Source organism: Gambusia affinis, linkage group LG07, assembly GCF_019740435.1.
Source record: "Gambusia affinis linkage group LG07, SWU_Gaff_1.0, whole genome shotgun sequence".
NCBI lineage: Eukaryota > Metazoa > Chordata > Actinopteri > Cyprinodontiformes > Poeciliidae > Gambusia > Gambusia affinis.
The window spans coordinates 7616195-7639808 of record NC_057874.1 but is presented as its reverse complement, the minus strand read 5'-3'; the positions used below and the strand labels follow the sequence as shown (position 1 = coordinate 7639808).

General features: G+C 40.4%; 1 protein-coding gene across 3 annotated transcripts in view; it reads right to left on the bottom strand.

Moving 5' to 3' along the window:
- The window catches only part of LOC122834360 (chemokine-like protein TAFA-1), a 190147-nt gene that overhangs the window by 146654 nt on the left and 19879 nt on the right, over positions 1–23614 (bottom strand). The window contains exons 1-2 of one of the 3 annotated variants that reach the window (XR_006371185.1): positions 16380–16982; positions 13925–14061 (exon numbers count right to left, since the gene is read on the bottom strand). Coding sequence is in view for 2 of the 3 variants with exons in the window: in XM_044122738.1 (XP_043978673.1) it covers positions 13925–14048 (124 nt within the window). In the remaining variant the exon portion in view is untranslated. Of the gene's footprint in view, positions 1–13924; positions 14062–16379; positions 17001–23614 lie in introns of those variants that run through there. The other 2 variants (XM_044122738.1, XM_044122737.1) reach the window with 2 other exon arrangements.

The window sequence follows — 23614 nt, the reverse complement described above, 5'->3', positions numbered from 1 at the left end:
AACTCTTATCTATAGACAAATTCAACAAATTAGAAGAGGATTTCTGATGAGGCTGGTTTATCAGAGAAAATGTACAAAAACAACCATTAAGGTTGCAGGTGGAAACGTTTACAAAAAATGTGTCTTAGCAGTCATGGCAGGCTCTATTGTGGGGAAGGAGCTGTAGTGTAGAAGAGAGCAAGGTGGAAGGATGTGTGAGCAGCAAGTACACAAGCATGATTGACAGCACTAAGATATACAAATATTTTTAAGGATTCACAACCAGATTTAGCTCTGGACTTTGACTGGGTCATCATAATACTTATACTTATACTTAATACTAATCATATACTTTGGTCTACACTATTCCACTGAAGCCCTGACTGCATGTTAGCAGCCTGTTTGTTCTGCTGGAAGGTGAACCTCCACCCAAGCCTCAAATCTTTTATAACCTCAAACAGTTTTCTTTCTCCACACAACTTGCTTAAGGAAACCATGGACGTTTTGGACGTCTTTTTGTTAATACTCTTTACCCTCTCTTTGTTGACAGGTTTGTTGCTTTCCCATACCCATCTTAAAACTAAGCAATAGCTTTGTGAGGTGTTTAACCCTCCTGTTATGTTTATTTCTAGGGTACAGCAATAATGTTCGTGGGTCAATTTGACCTGGGGAGTGTTTAAACATGCATTAGTGTCAGAAACCAAAAAATTCCTCCAAAACATTTTTGTATCTGATTATTAACTCCAATACTAACCATTTCAATCAATATTTGTACAATGATGTTTGATTTATTTCTCAGAAATTAAGGATCAATGACGACAACCTCCTCATTCACTCTTTTGGACATAAAAAATGGAATTTACATTTTTTATGTCCACTAAAAAAAACCTAGACACAAAAAACAATAATTTCCTTGAAATTGATCTTTTGTAAAAATTTGCTATGTTACACTTTTTTTTTTCAATGGGTGATCTTTATAATTGAACTTTAGACACACATACTGTTATGGGTCAAATTGACCCTCTGATTAAAACCAAGATAAATGGGTCATGCAGAGAGTATTCATGTTTTCCTCCACTTCTACCGAGTGTCACTCAGTGTGGGTGGAGTTTCTCCACGGGAACAGAAAACATTCCCGTTAAAAGTTTTATGAACACCTGCCTTCTCGCAGTTTCCTAGGGAAGTAAAGAGAATAGTGAGAAAAGTGGGCTTGTGTGTGTGTGTGTGCATGTATGTGTGTGTTGTGTTGGTTTGTGTGTGTGTGTGTGTGTGGTGAAATATGGTTCATAGCTGCAAGAAAACATATAAAACTGGACATTTTTTAAATATTTTTTTGCACTTTAACTTGACTGACGGGTCAAAGTGACCCAAACAGTATCTATGTAAAAAGTGCAAATGTGTAAAATTAATAAATTTTCAATCTATATGTAGAGTGTACCTATTAAAACAAATAGAAAAAGTTTCATGCAAAAAATACTTCCAACTATTTAAAAAAAAATTGTAAACTTTAAAACGGGTCAATTTGACCTGGAACATAGCAGGAGGGTTAAGGAGCATTAATGTTTACAAGGCTTTGAGGTTTTTGTAAAACCTCAAATACACAATTTACACTGGCGGATTGGCTGCACTTGATGAAAAGGTAACAGAGAAGGAAGGGGTGGCTAAAAAATGCTTGCTACTGTTTATAGAGTTTTCACTTAAAGGTTAGTGGACAGAAAGTGTGTTGGTCTGTCACATAACATTCAAGCTTCTGCTTGATCGTGATCAAACAATAAATTTCTGTGGGTATGAATCCTAAAGTGTGCAGCTCAGTTCAGCAAGTATAGGTTATAAATGTCAAAGTGCTGCAACATAAAAAGCTCTATTTGTCCTTCAGAGTGGAGATTAAGCTCAAAGGCATTAATGTTACATCCACAAGGACATAAAGAGAAAAGATATGATGGTAAGGGAAAAAAAAAAAGAGAGAGTTAATGAATATGGTTATGCATTTGTACAGTTCAAGCACTCTAATCAAGCAGACATGCCTTGCTCATTTGAGGAGATCTAAAAATCCACACAGAGGGGGAAAGATGTCTCATGATCAAAGACAGAATCCAAATTTCTCATACTGCAGTCAAGGATGGATTCTCCAAACACTGCTGATGCCTTCTGGTAAAACAGAAAAAAGAAATAAAGCCTCAGAGAGGCATTTAATCCACATTCACACTGAACCAGCTAAATTTCAAGAAAGCAGGTCAAAAGGTCTTTTCAGTCGAAGAGCTTAGTGTCTCACAGCACCTAAACCTGTGGGATGTGGTGATGAAGGAGAGAGGAATCCGCTGCCGGAGTAGCTGCCTCAGAACAAAATGATCTTTCCCTGGAAAAAAAAGGGCTTCAAACTTAATGGAAGTGTCACACCGAACACTGAAATGTAAGGCGGATTCTAGAGAGCGCAAGTATACCGCGAGATAAGAGCGAGAGGCTGGGGCAGATCAGCTAATAGGCTAAAGAGAAGTCTGGAGCCCGACGAGAACAAAGAGCGAAAGTACAGTAATAGACGAGGCTGTGAGAAAGACAAAAGCTCCTGTGGGTCATTAGGCTACAGACTGACAGACGCAGGTGCCACCTCATCCGTCATTCTCTCGCTCTCCTGCCCAACAGCCACCGGGGCGCCGAGCCATGTTGGCTGAGCCTGACGTGTGCTGGAGATACTTTGGCAAATGAAGATTCACGGCTCAGCCCGTGGATGCTAATTGTCCTCCTCCATTTTCAGCAGTCTGTCACGGTACAGTGTGAGTGAGTGGCACATTTAATCCAGGACACACAACTCGGCACTCCGTGCGCGCCGGTCGAAGTGGATTAAAATAAGAATTCCCGTCCGTTTCCCCGAGTCATCTGGCCGCGTCCGTATCATGTGTCGCTTCCCGTCCAGTCGCGCCGTGACGAACGTTTAGCCGTGACATCTCGACCGAACTTCCATTATTAGAGCGTCTGCTGTCAGTCGGTGTGGCGATAAGACAATAAGCCTCTGTCTGGACACAGCAGCCGCGCGGATTCAGCCAGACACATCAGACAAGACAAATAGACCTCACCTAACGCTGACAGAGCCCTCCCGGGTGGAAAATTTAGACAGACATTCAATCATTTACTTGACAAGTTGGGACATATTCAAGCGAGAAGATTTCTGTTTCCATAATTCCAAACCCCGTAATCCATTTGTGTCCCCTGTCAGGGCTCGGCTGAGTGATTCCCTGGACCCAACCGAGAAAGCGCCATCTTCTTGGTGGCAAGCTCACACTATTAGGATTTCCCCCCAAAGAAAGAAATGAATCTTTAGATGAAATGTCTCGCATCATTTTGTAAGAATTCAAATGTCTTACTCCTCAGCTGCCAAAAACTACATTATATTTACCGGCTCCTGACAAATACTGCTTGTGTGCCGTTTGTCTCCTTGCAGGGCAGCATACGGTGAAAAAGTGCTGCCTACTGCTGCTGAACAAACACTCTGGAAAGCCTGAATCAAAATAGCAAAACTGCAATTTGGAAAACCGGAGAAATAAGCCGGGAGACATCATAAGGCTCTGTTGAGCAGAGGCATACAGCCGAGTCAGTTAATAACTCCCCTTTAATGGCTTGCTTCAAAGCAGAAACACCGATTTTTAACTCTAAATATTTACGGCCATAAACTGTCAGTGAAAGAACGGATCAATTGAGAGCAGACGCAAGAGCCGCCGTTTGCGAGGCCTCTGTAATTTTCTTTATTGTTGAAGAAAATGGATCGGAAGCAAAACGAGCGAAAAGGCAAACAAGAGTCAAAAATTCCCTTTTTTCTCAGCATGCTCTGTGATTCGAGTTTGTGGCAGAAACAATACTAAAACCATGAAAGTCAGCTTCCCCTGTTTGATGTTTACTGTTCCCAAGTTGTGAATCTCATCTCGGCATAGCATCCTTTTTTTCACTATTTCATGAAAAATGGAGAACATCCGTTCATTTTGCTACGGTTTGGGTAAATAAACTTCTTGTCAAAGGTAAGCCCTCAGCAACAAGACACTGAGTAGCATTTTTAAAATGCAGAGGTTTTCACGCGGCGCTGCAGAGGAGCTCCTTTGCATCACAAGCAGCCCGCTTCATGTCTCTTTGCTCCATTAACATTAACAAGCTATTTAACCTCAGTGAGATGCTACTATAAGGCCTAAGAAGCCCACGGGTGATATATATATATATACATATAAAAAAAACTGAATAAGATACCACATGAAAAAAGATGGCAGTGTTATACGGTGAGTTAACCTTTATAATGAATGTGCTGCATGTGGCTGGAGCTGCACAGTGGAGCAGTTGTTTGCACTGTTTCCGGGCGCGGCCGCTCTGCATGGAGCATGTCTTTATTTTATTTTTTTTCCTCTTTACATAAGTAGACTCTCTCCAGGTGATTTATACTTTACTGTTTTAAGTTCAATATAGCTTCTAGGAAACGGTGAATAGTAAACCATGTCGATCCGTTTCCCTGGTATGAAAATGGCAGAAAACAGAGGGCTACATCTCCTTGACACTGGTTGTCTTGATAGTTGTCTTAGTGAGCAGCAGGAAAACAGAGGAAAAAAACAATATCCAAAGCTCCTCGTCAGCAAAGAGTGGCAACTCGGGGTCACCAAGACTCCAAAATAACCATTACATGGTATGCACATGTGCTTCATAGTTGCTGCGGTTGTCAAAAGCTATTAATGTCCAACCAACACATATGTAGACGCTAAGAGAGTTTGCTAAACTCTTCTGGGAATTTAAGTGCAATGTTGTACTTTGATCAAGTGAGACCGAGACTGAGCTTCTCCACAACAAACACTCCAAGTGGCTTTAAAATAAAAAACCAAACGCAAGAGTACCGTTGTTGGAGGATGTGTGATGCTGTCGGCCTGCTTCTGCTCCAAACACCTTGGGAGGATTTTCAACAAAAAAAAAAAAAAAACTGGTGGCCTCAACAGAAACCCGAAAATGGGTCATGCTTTAACTGTTGCTCAGTTACATCTCATTTTTTATTAATAAGACTTAATACCTACACCGTCACAACTTCAGCTCCTCTACAAAAGCTTTCCACAAGGTTTCTGAGTGTGTTGCGTTGACCACTATCACAGAAATACAACGTTAAGGTCAGAAACTGATGTTGGACGAGTAGGGTTTCTTACATTGTCAGAGTAAATCAAAGGTTCTCTACCAGGTAGAGATCAGGGATTATAAAATACTGCTTAATATTTAGTAGGGATGATATGACACAAATGGACTTATTGCACAGGTGGCATCAAAAGTGTTTGTCACAACAGTTTGCGTGTTTATGTGCTGGATTTTATTTACTTGTTGCCATGGTTGGAGTGACTGGACCACCGACACTTTATGATTGGGAAGGTGGTGACCCAGTACGATATCTGTTCAATTTCTGATTTCTCTTGGAAACATCAAAGACTAGAAAAGACCAAGATTCATCTGTCTCTATCCGAAAAGGCATAAAGAGAAGACAAGCTCTGAACATAAATGTCTGGGAAAACGGATAAAAGAAATAATACGTCCTTACAACTGCTGGTCCTCTAAATCAAGGTGTATGAAACACTAACAATTCCTGTACATTAACTGAGGAGCCGCCTTTAGCCTACTTGGTGCAAATTACCTGCACTGCATTGACGTGTATGGTAAAAATAGATGAAATTACTTCATAAAACACACACTCTCTCACACACACACACAGTATAAATTAAGAACAAATCAATGGTGCCTCGTGTCCCACTGTAGACAGAGCGGTGGGGCTCAGTCGTAAGTGAACATCTGATTACGGGAGACGAGGTAACGCCTCACAGGCCACAGAGAAAACCCATCCAACCTCCACTTCTTTCTGTCGTCTCGGCGGCCATAAAAAGCAGCGTAATAGGATTCCAAAGCTTTTCCAGAGACTGCTTCCACTATCACACAGACATTTAAGTGCACTAATCCAAGACAAATTGTCTCATCTGATCCATGACAAATCGTCCGAGGGGCCGACAGAGACGAGGAGGTGAGGGGAGGGAATGCCTGGTGCCAGTGCCCAGAGAGTGGGGTGGAAGAAGGTCTGGGTCGGAAAGCGTACCGCTCAGCACCTGATCACCAGGTAGTTATTGGCGAGTCTTTAAAAGGAGCTGCTCTCATTACATTAAAGGGCACGCTGTGCGATAAAGTCAAGTCACCAAGAATTGACAGGGTGTCCATCTAATTTTCGGGGCAATTATAATCCCATGCAGAGGTAGATTGGAGAATTTCAGTTTCTTTGTAGGCAAACAGCTGGATTTGAAGTTGTTGGCTTTCATTTCCACGTACAGCAAACGAAGGCTTCTAACTGAATACGTTCTTCGTGATATTCATCGTCTCACGGTTCATTATAAATGGTTTTAAATGCTGAAATTTTTCAATAAAAACTGTGACAAGAAAAGGGAGATTTCTGTCATCCCAGTCTTGGACAGAAACAATTTCCTTGCGCATGAATGTACATTTTTGTACACATGTAGATAAAGAACTATTTCCACATGGGCCCGCGTTCCACGCTTCCCTTCCAACCCACTCGACAAAAGCACCACGAAGGCGTCACTTCTTCAAGTAACTGCTGTTTAATTGAATTTTCTTTCACCATCAATTCTTACGCTAATTAGTCGCCCCGGTTTAATGAGAACGCAAATAAGGCTGATTTAATTGCAAAACAAAAACAGAAGGGAGAGGCTGCGTGGATAAGACGTTCACGTGGGCAGACACGGAGGGATGCGTCGCTCATTTCTCCTTAAAAACAAACAAACAGGCAAAAAAAGAAAGAAAAAAAAAGATCCTTCGCCTCAAAGAGGAAGGATTATTTCTTTGATGTTGGCTGTAAAGTAGAAAAGCATGTTCCTCACCTTGTTTCTGGTGCTTGCGGTCGTTTTGACAACTATGGAAATGAGTAGAAGAGAGTGGGTGCGTTTAGTTTCTAAGTGGGTGAAGGTAATTTCTTGGCTTTGCTGGCAGAAAATTGTCCATTTTCCGAACCAGCCATCTGGTTGGTAAAGAAAAAAAAATCAATCCAAATTCACCATGAATTACATCTTTTCTTAATCAAGCTGGCAATTTAGGCACAACCCTCTTCATCTCCTTTGGAGCTATCATTTCTAGGAAACTTCTATTTGCTCTTTCTGTGACATGTAAAGATGGATGATGGTCTAAGAATCAGCGTGACAGTGTTGTAATATATAAAAAACTAGAGTATGTCTTAATTCACCAGATGCATCCATGCTTGTGATCACACTGTTGCTCAGCATTTTAACGTCTGATGAATCTTGGCTAATCAAAGCAATTACATGTTTTGTTTTTTCTAACACTTGGGGAGCATTATGGCACGTTGAACAATGAGCTCATTAAGATGCATTCCAATCATCTGGGATCAGATTTGACAAGACATTTTAGATCAGCACACACGCGGGGTTTACGGCATTTTCAGCCCATCTGTACTTTGTCTTCATGCACAAGCGACACCGTTGGGGTCAGAAGTTTGCATACAGTCATCAGAACCAGGGTGATCCACGTATATTTGGTCTCTCAATGATGGATTTCAACTTCCCTTTAATAAAAACTACAATCTCTCAGTGGTTTTTCAAAGCGGGGACTAATGTGTACAAATTTGTAATATCATTGCACATACCAGCTTACACATTAAAATCCCCCCTGACATCTGGTTAGCCATTTGACATGATCCTGCTTAAAGATTTAATTGCTCTACTTACTAGAAATCGTAAATCTCTTTTGAATATGCACGGTTCAAAATTAATGATTGGTTTTTAACTGTTGTTCAAACATTTACGACAGCCTTGAGGACAGGGTCATATCTTCTTTATCCGTTCAAAACCGGTTTTAATTTGTGTTTTGATTGGCTGCCCTGCTCCAACACTCCAAGTGAAATTTCAATCATCTGACAATTAGTTCGAGGGGAACTTGAAAAACTGTGCTTCAAAATTTGTATATATTTGATGTAAAAGTCAATGTTTTTGGGTTTTTTTTACATGTTTTTAGGGAGAATAACCATAAATATGTTTTAGGTGGGTTTGAACGTAGAATATATGAATACCAGACAGCACATCTCTTCTAGGAAAGCGACTCAGCAGCACGTAAATATAAATATATATAGCTGTTTTCATGCATTGTTTCAGCAGATTTTTTGCATTTTTTATTTTATTTTATCAAACTAATTAATCTTCAGCCTCAGTGGCATTCAGTCAGATCTGTGTAATTTGTTTCAAGAGAACCTCTGAGTAATCGTCAATGCCGCTGGAAGAGACTGTCGTGATTGGATATTAAAATTCAAAACCAGCTGAGATTTTACTGCAAAATCTGAACTTAAGTCTTTGGTTGTTGTTGCTGTTGCACAGCTGGAAGTTTAACGACACTAGAATGAAAAGGGTGTTGTTCCCACCTACCAACGCTGTATATATCAAGAAGTATGTTGTTATATTTACCACCACTCGCAACATTTTTCCACTTTCTGTTCTCAGTGAAGAAGTATACAGTGCATTTCGCACATTAGAGAAATTCCAAAGCTGATTAAAAAAAAAAAAAAAAAGATAAAAAGTCCATTTATACTGAATGAAATAACAAAACAACAATGTTGTTCAGACAGAACAAATATATTTATCTGTTTATTTGGTGTATGCAAACCTCTGGTTTCAAATGTATATTTCCTGTAGGGATGGCCAACATATTGGCACCAACATCCTGGTATCGACCGACATTGCTCATTTATTAATATATCAGTATTTGGTCACATGACTGATGGTGACGCAGAGTAGGATTGTGGTAGGTTAAGCAAAGCAGAGAAACAGAGCTGAAGTCAGTAATATATAATATACAATATTTGTAAATATTGTATATTATCGACCATAACAGCAATATTAACATAGAATATTGATATCGACCCAAACTTTCATATTGACGCATCCCTAGTATACGTAGTACTTATTTATTGAGTTATTAAGTATAACTTCATAAAATCACATTTGGGAGCGATTTAATTTCATCTGCTGAAGATGTCAAAACTGCATTCATTTCTTCCGCCAAGCTACAAACTGTTAATCGTACTGCCCTCGGCCCCCCGACTTTTAACAAAGTGCAGTATGAGCAGTCAATAAGGGTCTTTGTGCATCAGCAGGGCTGGTAGTGAGCCCTCCAGCTCAGCGCTGGCAGGTGGGGAGAGTGCAGTGCCTGGCTTGTTTATGTCATGTCACATTCAGCTCATCTGTCAATGTAGTGGATTATTTCTTGAGAGACCAGAATTGGCTGCCCGGAATCAGGACGCCATCAATCTTCAGCCGCACAAGCAGAACACGAGGGGGTTGGGAGGAGGGCTTTGTGTGATGCAGAGGCTCATGGGAAGGAGAGAGCAGCGCCACGTCCTCAGCAGGTGACGAAGCAGACATCCTGCTTGTTACTCAATCTGCTGACTTAACTGTGTGAATTTGTCATAAGGCATGTTGAAACTTTGCAGCTCGTGTTTTTTCTTCTCTGCGAGCGTCCGCGTCCCAAAGTTTCCGGAGGCAGATCGGTTTATTTCTCAAATGCTGTTAGATGATCCAACAGAAACAACAAAACGACCGATGCTACCTCCACTTTGAAAGCCTCACAGCTGCTTCTGTTAGTCGTTATCCACTGGATGTTTGTTTTTGTGTAACTTTATCTTTCAAACGGCCTGCTGAGGGACATTTGGAGTTTTAGAAATAATGATTTCCTGGAAGATACCTAAACCTTTAATGTCTGCCCAACAGCAAGATAACTGAACAGAAACCAACACAGTGGCACAGGAAGAGGCATGGCAAGGCTTCATTTAATATTTCATCATCGATCAGTTTTTAAGACAATAAATATATGATATCAGCTAATGGATGCTGCGTTTAACTATGGTTAAACACTTAAAAATGCACACTATGCTATGAGCTATTATTGAAATGTACTCAAAGCAAAAAAGGCTCGAGAGTTGATGGATTTTTCAAGGCATCCCGTTTTTTATGTCCGATATACTCCTCCCTATTTATAGCCTGGCTCTTTGGGCTTGGTGAAACCAGAGAGCTCCTCAAATTATAAAATCAATTCTAATTCAAATATTTATCATAGCATTTCAATTCGAAGAGAGAGGTTCTGGTTAGATCAGGTAGCAGCACTTTATGACTGAGCGGGACTGATGTCGGCTTCACTCCCGTGGAAAAACGTCAGTAAACTGAACATTTCACAGAAGAGAACGAAGGTGGTTTGTTAAGTGTCTCCAGCTTTGATGGGATTCAAAGTTCACTAACATATCCATAAGATATTATTCATGTTTTTACAGGACTTGATCAGCAACGGGTGTGGTTATAGAAATGTTTGGAGGAACTGAGTGGAACTTGATTTTACAATTGGATTGCCTTCTCCACTTACTGGCTAGCTGGAATATCCACATCTGATCAGTTTCTGTAGAGCTTGTGTAAGCTCTACCAGCTCACAGTGATTGCAACACTCTACAGTGTAGATGTTAGTATTGAGTGAAGGTGAGTCAAAGCTAGCTTTTTCCAGTTTCGGTGATTTCAGTGTCTAAAACCTAAGTCGAAGAAACACAGAGTTGAAAGCAAGCGTTTGAAAAAATAAAAATAAAGAAAAAAAAACAGCAATTTGCTGGCAGCTTTTTGGAAATCTCAGATTGAATGTAAAGAGCTACATCTGGTACAAACACAGATAGCTGTTTTTATAAGGTTAGCCACACACTAATCTCTAACATACGATGCTAAAGATAGTTTAACACATCAGCTATCTAATCAATCTGTATTTTTGTTGAAATGTTTTGAGCCTAAAATCAGAAACTGTCTGCCACAGGACAATGATTCATACCTGGATTGCAACATTTTACCAATGTGCTGAAAGTCATGTTGACTTCAAGCCAAATTCAACAAATTTACACTGAACTTCCTGTGTTGGATTTGGAAACGTAGATGGCTTTCAGACAGATCTTAGAGTTATTCTACATTTAGAAATCCTGGAATCAGCAACCTTTTCAATTCAAGGAGGCACTGGTATCATCACGTGGACTGAGAAAAATCTGTCCACAGCTGCAAGACATAAATGGCTCTTTGAATAACTTCATTTTTCGTATCATAAGGAGTAAGCTCGTAAAAATTGCTTATTTTATTTTGGTTTTTTATTATTTTAGATTTTAAAAAAGCTTTTTACCAAAGTGTTACATTAAAGTCTTAAAAAAAAACTGCAATATTTGGGAAAAAGAAACACAAAAGTGGCAGCACTAACCAGGATGAAAAAAATACTCCTTATGACATTGGCATGAATCTATTGTGGAAACTTTGTACATATACATTACAAATAAACAAGAAGAACCTTCAAACTATCCTATTTGTAAATCAGTGATGGCTAAAATCATCAAGAGACTCAGTAAAGGGTGTCAAAAGCCACACACTTACACACACACACACCAGCATGGATATCCACAGTACATTTTTATGTGAGAACCCATATTTGTGCAGAAGTGCATGCAAACAGCAATAATGAAACACTGATCATTATTTGCTGCTCAGATAACACCCTGTTCTTTTAGAGAACAAGATGTTATATTCATGACATGCCATGAAAGACAGTTACATTTTTTCCCAAATCACACTGACAACCTGTGGTGAGAGACAAAAAAATTTTTTATTTTTTTTTGTTTTTACTCCAGTCTTTCCCCAATGCTTGACGGTAAATGCTGTAACTGTCTTTTGAACATATTGTGAAGAGCGGCTGCAGAGAATGTAAACCAAAAAAATCTGTCTAATATGGAAAAAAGAAAATCAGGCCACCACAGTTTCCACAATGCACCTAGCTTCCAGTTTATCCCCATTTCCTAGACACATAACAGCAAGATGCATGTGTGAAAGCAGAGAATAACGCAATTAAAGTGACATTTTACCTTTTCATCATGTGAGTGGGTTATTTTTTTTTTGTGAATATGAAACTTGAAGTCAGTAACTTTGGTAATAAAGCCTGGGGTCCCCTTTGAGCTTTCCAGGAACCCCAATAGGGGGTGCTGGCTCCCCAGGTTGAGATACAGAGACTGGTGCTAACAGCTACCTGCGCTAATCGTGCTAATCGCAATGCAAGATGCAAAAGACTTCAGATTCCAACTCAGTGTTTATTTTATTAGAGATTCATCTCATACACACATGACAAGAGAGACGGCACCTTATCAGATAATAATATAAATATTAAGTGACCGCTAATGACAGGAAGTCACTGCTGAAAGCTCTTGTTGTATCCTCTCATCTGAAATAGAAATCCTCCCCAAAATTCTGCTCTACTTGATGCCCAACCGTTACAAGGAGAGCTCATCACATGAACCCATTAGGTCATCAATAACAACTCGCAAATCCTCAGAGGACCCGTGAAAATGCCACCCCGTAATGGCCTCCGCGAGAAGAGAGCATGTAAGTGTGCGAGCGTGTATACGTCTTTGGCCAGGAGTTGTAATGGACGTCAAGTGTGTGAGTTGATCTGTCTGACGGTAAACCTTCCTGAACTGTTGGCCCCAGCTGTCTTTTACTTGCGTGACTTTTCTAGACGTATAACCCACAAGAGGTGGGAGCAAGGTGGAGGGGGCAGCAAGTATGTTTTGCTTTTTTTTTTTCCTTGTCCTCCCCTTTGGGTCAACTGCATTATTCAAAAACCACACTTACTGAGCCTTGCACTTCCTTGTAGATCTTTGGCACCAAGCTTGACTTGCCAGCCGGACAAAAAAGAAGAAAAAAAAAAAAAGTAAAAGGGAAGTCACCCTTTAAAAATGTATTCAAAACTTCGTGCTGTTCATCCCTATCCCCCTTCTTTCTTTTTTTTATGCTTCAATTAATGGGGGCAGGAATACTTTGAGAACTTTTTTTTTTATCTATCAGAGCAAGGATTTTCATGTGTCAGCTGTTCCGCAGGAAAAGTAAGCCAATTCTCTGACAGGCTGCTTAAAGTCACCAATGTTCACAAGCATAGAGAATTCAGAGCAGTGTCGTTTTTTTTTTCTTTCCTCCCATTGCTCTGCTTCAATTACTTGGCAGTGCAAGAGACAGAAAGAGGGAACTAAGCAGGAGACGGCATCAATGTTTAACAGCAGCTTGGCATGGAAAGGAAGCCCCACTCTGCATGAGGGTTCAAGTGGAAGTAACATTCATTGTTAGGAGCTTAAGGAAAGCATTTGCTTTGCTCTAAAAAAAAAAAAACCCCTTGCCTTCCTTGTAGCACTCCCACATATACCATATGTAATTCTAGTAAGCGTTTCCATAATCAGAGAATTAGATCCGCCTCCATTTCTACCCTCCACTTTAGCCCTCGCGGTGCAGAAGGCATCAGGCTTAATTGCCGAGCATTTCCAGTGCAAAAGGAGGAATACATAATTGTCATTTCAGTCTAAGCCATAGTGTTCAAAGCTCCCCCAGCTACCAGCATAGTAATATGGATTGTTGCCTATAGCTTTAGCTGCTCCTATTAGTCTGCCAGCGAGATTCAGGGTGCACTAGTCGAGAATTCCTCGCCACATAAGTGAGTCATCTCCCGATTCCCAATCTGAGAAGATGTTCTAGCAGCACTCGCATGTTAAGATCCAAACAGCGGCAGACAGCTCGGCGAACGAAACCCAATCTTGTTAACTGTGTTTCCTCCCAAGCGCGAAAGTCACGTCACAATGGAACCGAAGGCACAATTCGCAGTCCCCAACCTCTGCTTATTCGCTAAACCTTCAAGCGCCGTGAATCATCTCGTCACGCTGACACGGCGAGTCTCTCTGACACACTGCGGCAGGCCTTGTTCTCGTCTTTCAACCAGCCAGAGCTGAGAAGAGCGAAACTAGCGAAGGCACCATCTTACATGTTGTTAACGCCGGGCTGTGAAGTTAGTCAGACAAAGAAAGAGAAAACATAAGAGCTCGTTTACGTACCCAGAGTGAGGATGTCGGTGCGGCCGGGTCGGGCCACATGGTGCTGCTGGATGGTCTGGTAGAGTGTGGCCTGGCACAGCAGCAGGAAGCCGAGGCTAATCCACATGGCCAAGAACCAGGACATGGTGAGGTCGAGTCTGGAGAGCAGCATGAAGAAACAGAGCTCTGTTAGACAAGCATGTCTGTATATTTACTACACATATCATCTTTACTCAGGACGGAAAAACAAAGGAGAGAAACAGATGTAAACATACACATATATTTAAGAAAGTGATTTACTCAATTATACGTGCAATGATATATAAAGAACAACAAAAAAAAACATAATCTTGCATACATAAATTATATTATAACATGAACGGATCAGGATTTTCCTGGCCAATGCCAATTTCAGATGTTCTCTGAGGTTTATGATGCCAATTATGATGTTGACCAAGTCAGATTTTGAATTTTTTTATAAGAACAATAACACATAAAAGTGGAAGAGTTTCTGCCATATTGTGTGATGGAGGTAGTCGTGTTGAATCCGACGTAAACAAGGCAATACTGAGATAGAACTTATGGATCAAGCCACGTTCTTGACATTTATTGGATTTGTATTAAACGCAAAAGGAAAAAAAATAAATAAAAAGAAAATAAATCTGATCTATCGATCACTGAATAATCAAAGGGAAACTGGCTGATCTGATGGATCAGTGCTTCACTATATAAAATGGCGAATTGGGGACCATTATAATATCTACTGTGCTGAACATAGATTTAAAATAGAAGACCCAACTTCAGCTGTCAACCAACACCGGTTGTGTATTTGTATCATTTTATTCATTTCTTTAAAAATAAAAAGTTTAAAAAGGAGAATTCAATAAAAAAAAAAAAAACAACAACAACTATATACATCGGATATCAGACATTCAAAAAAAATTTAATCTTAGTCACAGTTCTGCCATCTGTGTTTATAAATTGAAGCTTAAATTAATCATTGCTAATCACAGACAGCACTCTTGATCATATTAAGAGATTTTTCTACTGCTGCTGAGGGGCTGCATATGTAGACACGCCTTATTCCTGCCCGAATAATGAGATTCCCCTCCTTTCCAGGTGGTGTTAGCTCTCATTTCCATCCAGAAATCTGAAGTGGGGAAGTTGTTGTTACCATAACTCCACCTCCTGTAAAGCAATATTTTTCCACCAATCTGCAAGTGCTTTTTTCCCCAACTACTCAGGGAGCATGTGACTATTTTAAGTGTTAATAATGTTCGTTTCATAGGGACGCACCGAAGCTTTTAACCAAGCCTGCTACGAGTTAGTGATTCTACGATCTAAGCACTTTAGTGTGGTTCCGAATTCATAATTAATAGTAAATGCAAGTGCATTAAAATAAAGCATGTAGCCATTAGCCATTTAACTTTGAAAGTAAGTAAAATGAGAGCAGATATTTGAGTCGATGCATTATTTAAAGATAGATATCTTGTGTTTTTCATGCTATGCTATGCGGCTGAGGTCAAATGCATTAGCCTAATCAAGAATTACCTTTTGTGAGATTAAGGCTGCTTAATAAACAAAGACAAATTAGTGTATAAATCCCTAATATCATTATGAATCACCAGCAGGAGGGGCTTTTAGAACAAGCATGAGTCCTCTTTTACTTTCCTCCAACCACACATGTTGTTCTCACTGAGTCAAAAGGTTTACAAGACGTATTGTTGGGAGAAGAAAAAAAAAAAAAAAAAAAAAGAATCGCTGCACTTGCACAGTTAATTGTATCGGCTACATATTATGTAGAGCCACAGATCTACAGTAATCTGGGGAGGCTTTTGTAAGAAGAGAGGGGGGAAAAACATGTAGTTGAAAACTGCAGCTTATCTCCTGAGCTGAAAGCTAAAACAAACACAAAAAACAACAGGGGATTATTTACAAGGTCTGTCAATGCAAACAAAAGAGGGAGTTTTCAGAAGCACTACAGCCCACGCTTTCTGTAGATGCAGACCGCTACAAGGAGCTCGCTCTCACTTTCGTGGTGCAACCTCATATGAGACACCCACAAATGCAGGAGTCCAGCTCTGAAGGGGTGGGGGGAGAAAGTAAAAGCGGACGGAGGGTGAGGGTGGAAACATGAGGCACACCTGCAGGCACCGATGCACCTGCTCTGACATCTCTAAAGAAATAGGAGAGGTTGTAGCTCCAACAGACTGCAGAAACAACTTCCGCTATCAACCAACACCGATTGTTCCAAAACAGAGAAAATCACTCTGAACCTAGATGCTCTCATCAATAGCACTTCTCATCCAGCAGGCATCGTCTGCCGACGGAAAGTGTCTGAATACAGAAGACATCGCAAAGCCATTTCATATCTTCATTCAACCTAGATGGTTTTTATTTTCGCCCCCATCAGACATTCTTCTACATCAAACTCCCGTCCTCTGACACCAGAGGAATGTCCCACACCCTTCCTTACCTGAGCAGTGCGTTCAGATAGAGAAAAGGAGCTTAGTCAGAGTCACAGCCTGCCCGTCTTAATTCCATCGTCTCTTCACGAATTCCACTTGCAGGTAAGCCCCAACAAAAGAAACAAAAAAATTAATAAAAATCACCCTGGACTTCTGCTGTTGTGATTTTTCTTTAAAAAAAAAAACAAACAACACGAGTCCCTCAAAAACGGCAACCAGGTGGGAGGACAATAGGTGTCACAAACTGACCAAGGTGTGTGAGAGAGTCACGGCTCTATCGGCCACAAAGATGCTGCTCTTCTCTCTTTCAGAGTCTTTCGAAACTCCTCTGCTGAGATGAAAGGGGGTCCTAATTTGCCCCCATTCGCCGCCTGCCCTCGCTCGTCGTTGCCCCCCTCCTCTGTCTTTCTCTCTCTCTCTCCCTCTCTTTCACGAACTCGGCGGAAGGCTCCGGTGGAATGACCGCTCTGTCTGCTTTTGGCCACGTCCCCCCATTGAGAAGCTGAGCTGATAGTGTGAGCCTCAGTCCTGCCTCCGACGCTGTAAGTAGAGCGTCTGTGTCGGGCGGGCAGGCAGAGCAGGGCGAGTGTGAGTGAGCGTGCATGCGTGTGTGTTACACTGTAGCCCAGCTGGAAAGAGAGAAAGAGAGAGAGAAAAATAAGGGGGAGTCGGATCACACGTCTTAAAGCAAGACTACCCGCTCCTGCATCATACTCCATCAGCAAATGAAGCATGTTTTATTAACTGAAGCCTCTTTACATGTCAACCTGCCAACCATAACATCTAAAGCGAGAAATGCTTCAAGCTGTCCGATGCAGCTGTGTTTGTAGAGGATGGCGATGCCTGTCTTTCAGTTTCACCTCACAAAGCTTGAGCAGTCTCATGAGCATGTGTTTTTCTTTGCCTCTTTGTTACCACCCAGCCTGAGATGATGTTTTTGTTGTTGTTGTTTTTTCTTTCACCCTCAGGACAACCTCACACCCGAAGCCCCTAAAGAGCTTTCAAGAACCCTCGTGTCACCGAATCTGCTGGCTCGAAGCACGAAGGGCAAGGCTTCTTCTGGTGGCGTGTGGGTGAGTTTGCGTTGGCGGAAGCAGGACGAGTAAACCAGACTTCTCCCTTGCTTTTCCTCCTAACGCATCACCTTCTGTGTGGTGGTACTTACCTTTAGCCATATCAATCTCAAACATCTGCCATACTTGGACTCAATCACAGTGTGGGATTTAGGATAAAATGAGCCATATGCCACTTAAAGTGTCACAGAAACAGGAGATGAGGTAAAACCCGCAGACGTTCGGGATGGAGTTCAGCTCCATAACGAGATCTGATCGCAGAGCTGATTCGATGAGGTATTGCACACAGCAGCATGTGAGAGCTGTGCTATAAAACTGCCAGCCTCTCCCCATTGGTTGTCTTCCTCCAGTTATCTACTAGGAGGCAGTTGTGACATGGTTAACAAGCCCTTCATCTCTTGGTCACTGTGCCATAACATAAGGCATCCTGGGCCATCTCTGTTGCTGCTGCCATCTCTTGGGCTTGTTCTTTACTCACCACTGAGTAATTTGACAGCCAGATGCACGCATCCCTGCAAGAGCTCCAGTGTGCAGGGCGGGCAAGAAGAGAAAGTGGAGAAAATAAAACAAGAAAAGGAAGAAACCTACAAGTTAAGATTTTGGACTGTGGGAGGAAGCCAGAGGACCAGGTGAGAATCCACGCGTGTAGAGGGAGAACATGCAAACTTCAAACAAGAAAGATCGGAGTTCAAGCCAGGATTTGAACCCAGGACCTTCTGCTAAACAACAGTGATCAAATTGATACTAGGATTTTTTAAAATTTGTTTTGCAAATACAGGAATGTAAAAAAGTGGTGAGACAGCATAAAGGCCAAACAGATTGTTATAATCTGTCTGTGTAACGTACCAACGTGAATGTATGATACCTAAAGTATAGTGTCCTTCCCCCTCTGAATCATTTGTCGATATCGTACACACTGATATTACAACTACATGATCTATATCATGCAGCTCTCGAGAGCATCAATCAGAGAGGAAGCCAGGAAGTTCACGGTAACTCTGGGGGAGCTGCGGAGATTCACGGCTCAGGTTGGAAAATCTATTGATTCTGTCATTTAATAGTCAAACATGTCATGACTCTCGTCAAATCTAAGCAAAGTGGAAGCAGCATCATAGTGTGGGGATACAGAAGCTGCTAGGAAGATGGATGTAGCTTAGTGCAGGGCATGATTGCAAGAGACTTGGGACCAAGACAGAGGTTTAATGCTCAACATACAGTCAGAAAAAACTACCAAATGACTAAAATCAAATCATAATCATGTGGTGTATGCCAAATTCAAACCTAATCAAAACAGAAAAATGGCAACACATTGGAAAATGTCTTCCTACAGACCTTCTCTATCCAGTCTGACTGTGCTGAAGACACTTGGCAAAAAAGAGAGGGGAACGTTTCCAACTCGATGCGCAGAGCTTGTGAAAGCATACCACCAAATACCTGCCGATCTGATTGCTGTAGAACAGTCATTGTTTTAGGTAAGGTAAGGGTAGGGTCATTTTATTTATATTGCACAGTTTCAGCAAAGGCATTTCAAAGTGCTTAGGTTTTAACTTGCTAGGTACATGCCATACATTTCAGAACTTTGCTCACAAGAAATGCTTAAAACTATTGATGGATTTTCTTTCCACACCCCCAGTTATGCACTCTTTTGTGTTGGTCTCAGGTAACGACTCTATTAATGTTTTCTTATGCAAAAAACAGGGAACATGAATACTGTGGCAGACTCCATATCATTAGAAATCTTGGAGGGGGAAAAGATTGCGTGGTGTTTGTTTGCTGGTGTATTTTGTGGTAAGTGATGTGTTTTTTTTTTTTTTTGGTTTCGTTTTTTGTTTGTTTGTTTTGGACCACGCTTCTTGTATTTACATAGATTTGTAGTAATCTAGTGGCAAAGTGAATTGAATGAATAGCAAAACCGCCATCTGGATCCCCACTGGGTATAAAGCTCAGCATGTTAAGAGAGAGATTTACGCTAAGCACAAACTGCAGGGTAATTATCACTCTGATTGGTGTTTCCACACTGTCAAGACCGACTTGAGCAGCAGGAGTTGATTACCAATAAATACGATCATTAAAATTTTTTCCAAATTGTTTTTTCTTTTTGGTTTTTTCTTTTGGTTAATTGGAGGCATTAATAACCTGAACGCTTCATTTTGCATGTCTTTGTGATGTGTCCCACTGGAATAAGATGAAAGCGTGAAATGAAACAAGCCCCAAAACCAGCCCCAAGGGCAAACTTAGAATCGCTGGCGCCAGATTATTACGTTTGTGTTGCGCCGCGAACATTTAGACGTTTAAAGCCATTTCGTCTTCCTGCTGGCGATTCGTTCCAGTCTCCTGATTTTCATTCTGCGCTGCGTTGGGAAAATGGACAGGGACAACAGAATTTCACAGTAATTCTGGATTGTTGTCGCGCTCTCCCTTCTCAGGGGTTTTCATCATTTCCAAGCAGCTGTCGCCGCGGCTCGTGCCAAGACCTAACTACAGCCGACCAATCACCGGCCAGTTCTCTGTTTGGATCTGAGCAGCCCTGTTAAACAGCTATGTTTGCCAGTGCTGCTTTTTCGCTTTCCATCTTTTTTTGTCTCATTCTGTCATTTTTTCGGGGGGGGGGGGGATATTTTTGTCATCTATTTTTCCTGCTGGCTAATAAAAGTCTCCCTTCCAGTGCAGCCTGTCCCAACTGTGTCCCAAAATACCAACTTAATCCTCCTCCCTTCCTCACCCCCTGGGCTTGTCTGCTTTACTTAACGTTTTTAACTAGAACAAACAAAGGGTTTCTTCATTTGACAAAGCCTATTCTCCAGAGCTATTCTGAAATGTAGCACAGATGCAGAACAAGAGGAAAAGGCAAAAAAGAAAAGGAGATGAGGAGAGGTGAGCAGAGAGGAGTCATTTGGATGAAGTAGGTAGCAGGGATTTTGCACACCGGTGGATGGTGAATACATTAATCCGTTTAACTAAATGAAATAATTTGAGATGTGATCAACATTTGTTGAACTTTTCAGCTTGTCATCTTCAGCTCATGCCATTCACTAACCCCTTAATGATTGAGTCAAAAGGTTACAAGTGAATATCTTAAGAAACACTTCTGGAGACTCTGAAATGACGAATAAAAATGAGAAACAGAGAAGTAGAAGTTGTTTGTTGCTTTCATTGGGACGGATACTGAAGGGAGATTCTCACTGAAACCATTTATACTTGCAATGAACCAACTGTTTGTTCAGCCATGTTCTGTTCATGCTCTGTAGCAAAGAAAGGTACATCACTACACCAGATGAAGAAAATTTGCGATAGGCACCAGCACCTCCCGACACCAGTAGGGACAGAAAATGGCTGGATGGATATATAGAGCCCACAAATACCATTGAACCAAAATAGCTGCAGTTTATTTAACAAGCCAAAAAAAAAAAAAACACGTTTTTTTCCCCCTCACTTTCTGACATTAAATCTGACTGAGCTTTTTTTTTTATAATTGGATAACCAGGTTCGTTTTTCCATGGTGAGGTGAGCTGTTGACCACTGCACAGCACTGACTGTCGTCTTCAACCTTCTTTGAAAATAATTCGACTCGAAGCTCAATCATTCTCCATTTAATGTTTTTCCCAAGCTTAAACTTTTTGGTGAATGTCTTGAGATGTCCTCCATTTTCCTCCAAATGTATCAAGTGTTTTTTGTGACTACATACCTACATTTTAGTTTCACCACATAAAAAAGGTCTTTGTCACCAACTGCATTTGCAAACTGTAATTTTGCTTTTTTTTAATGTTGATTGTGGAACATTTGATTCATCCTCTCTGAATGGCTTTTCAGCCCGTATCAGTACCGGACCTGTTTTATTAAGTATTACTACTTTAGAATATATGTTTGAGCTGATGAATGTGGCAACTTCAGACAGAAATTGTGTTAAGAGCTGTTGCCCTTAAATACATCTATAGTTGTTTTGAGTTGTGAATCAGTTTACGAAGTTTACAAAGCCACAACAATTTTCTTCAAATGCTTAACTTTGAAGAAAAGCAATCTGCAAACATCCACCTTTTCAATATTCTGCCATTTATTAGTGATATTTTTGGTATTCCAAACTGACAAACACATGATTTACTGTTATATCGTGGTGATTGCCATACTTTCGATTTCTGAGTTCATTCAAACCAGATCCAAGAACAGCGTTGGCTCTGTTTTCCTGGTTGAAGGTGTCTGTGTGCTGGACAAGTGACTGATCGGGTGATCGGTCCGGAGAGTGCCAGGCCTCTTGACCATTGGCTGCAGGGACAGGCTCTGATTCAAAATAGTCCTTAAAAAGTGTTCAGTTTTTGCAGAAAGTCTAGTTCCTTGCAGTTTTTTTTTTTTTATTTCTGCTCAATTTGGTTTGTTTTAGAAATCCAAATTTACATCTGGGAATTATGTCCTATTTGTGTGCAGTTTATTCTGGCCGCAAGTCATAAAATCAGAAGGATTTAGTTCTTGTTGTGATGGTAACTACCATTATTACTACAAACTAAAAACATCATATTTCTTTATATTCTGTGGATTCAAGAGTAAAGGACAATGTGTGGAACAGGTGTGGTTCAGTACTGTGTCATATCTATGAGACACAAACCTTCAGAAGTGTGTAAAAGTTTTATTCCCACAACTTTGCTGTGCTAAATCTGATTCATCAAAAGTTGGACCAATGACTTTTCTTCAGGCATTTGACACTAAAGTGGTTGTTCAGATTTTTTCCCATGACCTCTGTGTTCTTTTTCTAATATTTAAGCATTCAGTCATTTTGGCCCTAGTTTTTCTGTTATTGTTGTCCTCAGTAATCCCTCACCTGTTCTCCAGGATATATATATATATATATATATATATATATATATATATATATATATATATATATATATATATATATATATATATATATATATATATATATATATATATATATATATATATATATATATAATATTTTTTTTTTAAATCAGACTCAGCGTTGTTATGCTTGACTTTTTTCCTGTTGCTGTGCTACCCTTGTTAGAACTTTATTCTGCTTCAGACATTTGGTTTAAGTTCTGTTTTATTTATTAAGCACATTGCCTGCTTGCCTGCTTCCAGGGCGTTTGGATCCCTAACATGTCATCCCCATAAGTCCTAAACTCTGAACTTTTCAAGTCGACTTATTCAGCTAAAATCTAAGTCGCCTATGTGCCTTATCTGTGTTTCTGCTTTGTTACGGCTCAGTTTGCACAATTAGATGTTGCTCGCTGTCACTGCCTATATGCATTTAAACTCTTATATAAAGGTACTGAGACTTTTCATGTCAACTTGTATGATCTGCCATTGCCTCCATTGTTTAATTAGAATAATAGCAAAGACACAGCTTTTAATCAGATAATTTCTGATTCTCTGAGACTCTCAAAGTGAACATATTCTAACCTTTGCCTTGTTTCAGTTTTGATGGTATCTCCCTTACTAGAGCTTTTCTTTGGAAACTTCTTCTTTATAAAGAGTTTAGAAGACCGAGAACAAACAAAAAAACATTAATGAAATACTTAAAGGAAATCTAAACTATCTGTATTTTTTAAAATAAAAGGTAAACCTTGAATCTTTTGTATTACTTCCCGTTCAAAAGACTGTTGCACTAATTTTGGATTTTTTTTATAAATTTTTTTGGTTTGTTTGTTTCTTCACTTAAATATACTTTGTTTCTAAAATTAAAGTAATAGATTGCATTATTCCCTTTTAACATGATATACTTTTCATATTATTTGATATATATTTTTACAACTGGTCAATTTTGTTTTGATCGTATATAAAGAGGAATTTGGGCGCGAACTCGAAGTCCTCTTCGTCCAAATGTCTTGGGAGTGTTAACAGCTCCATATTCAGTCATGAACTCTGGACAGCAAAGGAAATAAGTTACAAGATTTTAGTGTTTGGAGCGGGTCAGAAATTCAGTGCCGGTGATGCACTGGGGCCTGACAGGTCTCAGCAGGTGACATTTTGTGTCTCGGGTGATTTCGAGATGGAGGAGTAATTGAGCAATAGATGGCTCGACTACTGGAGACGATGGTAGCCATGAAAATGTTCCCGCACAGACCAATAAAAATGTCCTCTACTTCTTGCTGTAATTGGACCAGGGACAGTGGGGGTTGGTCTGTAGCCTGAGGAGACCACCTTTAGAAATGCTTTGT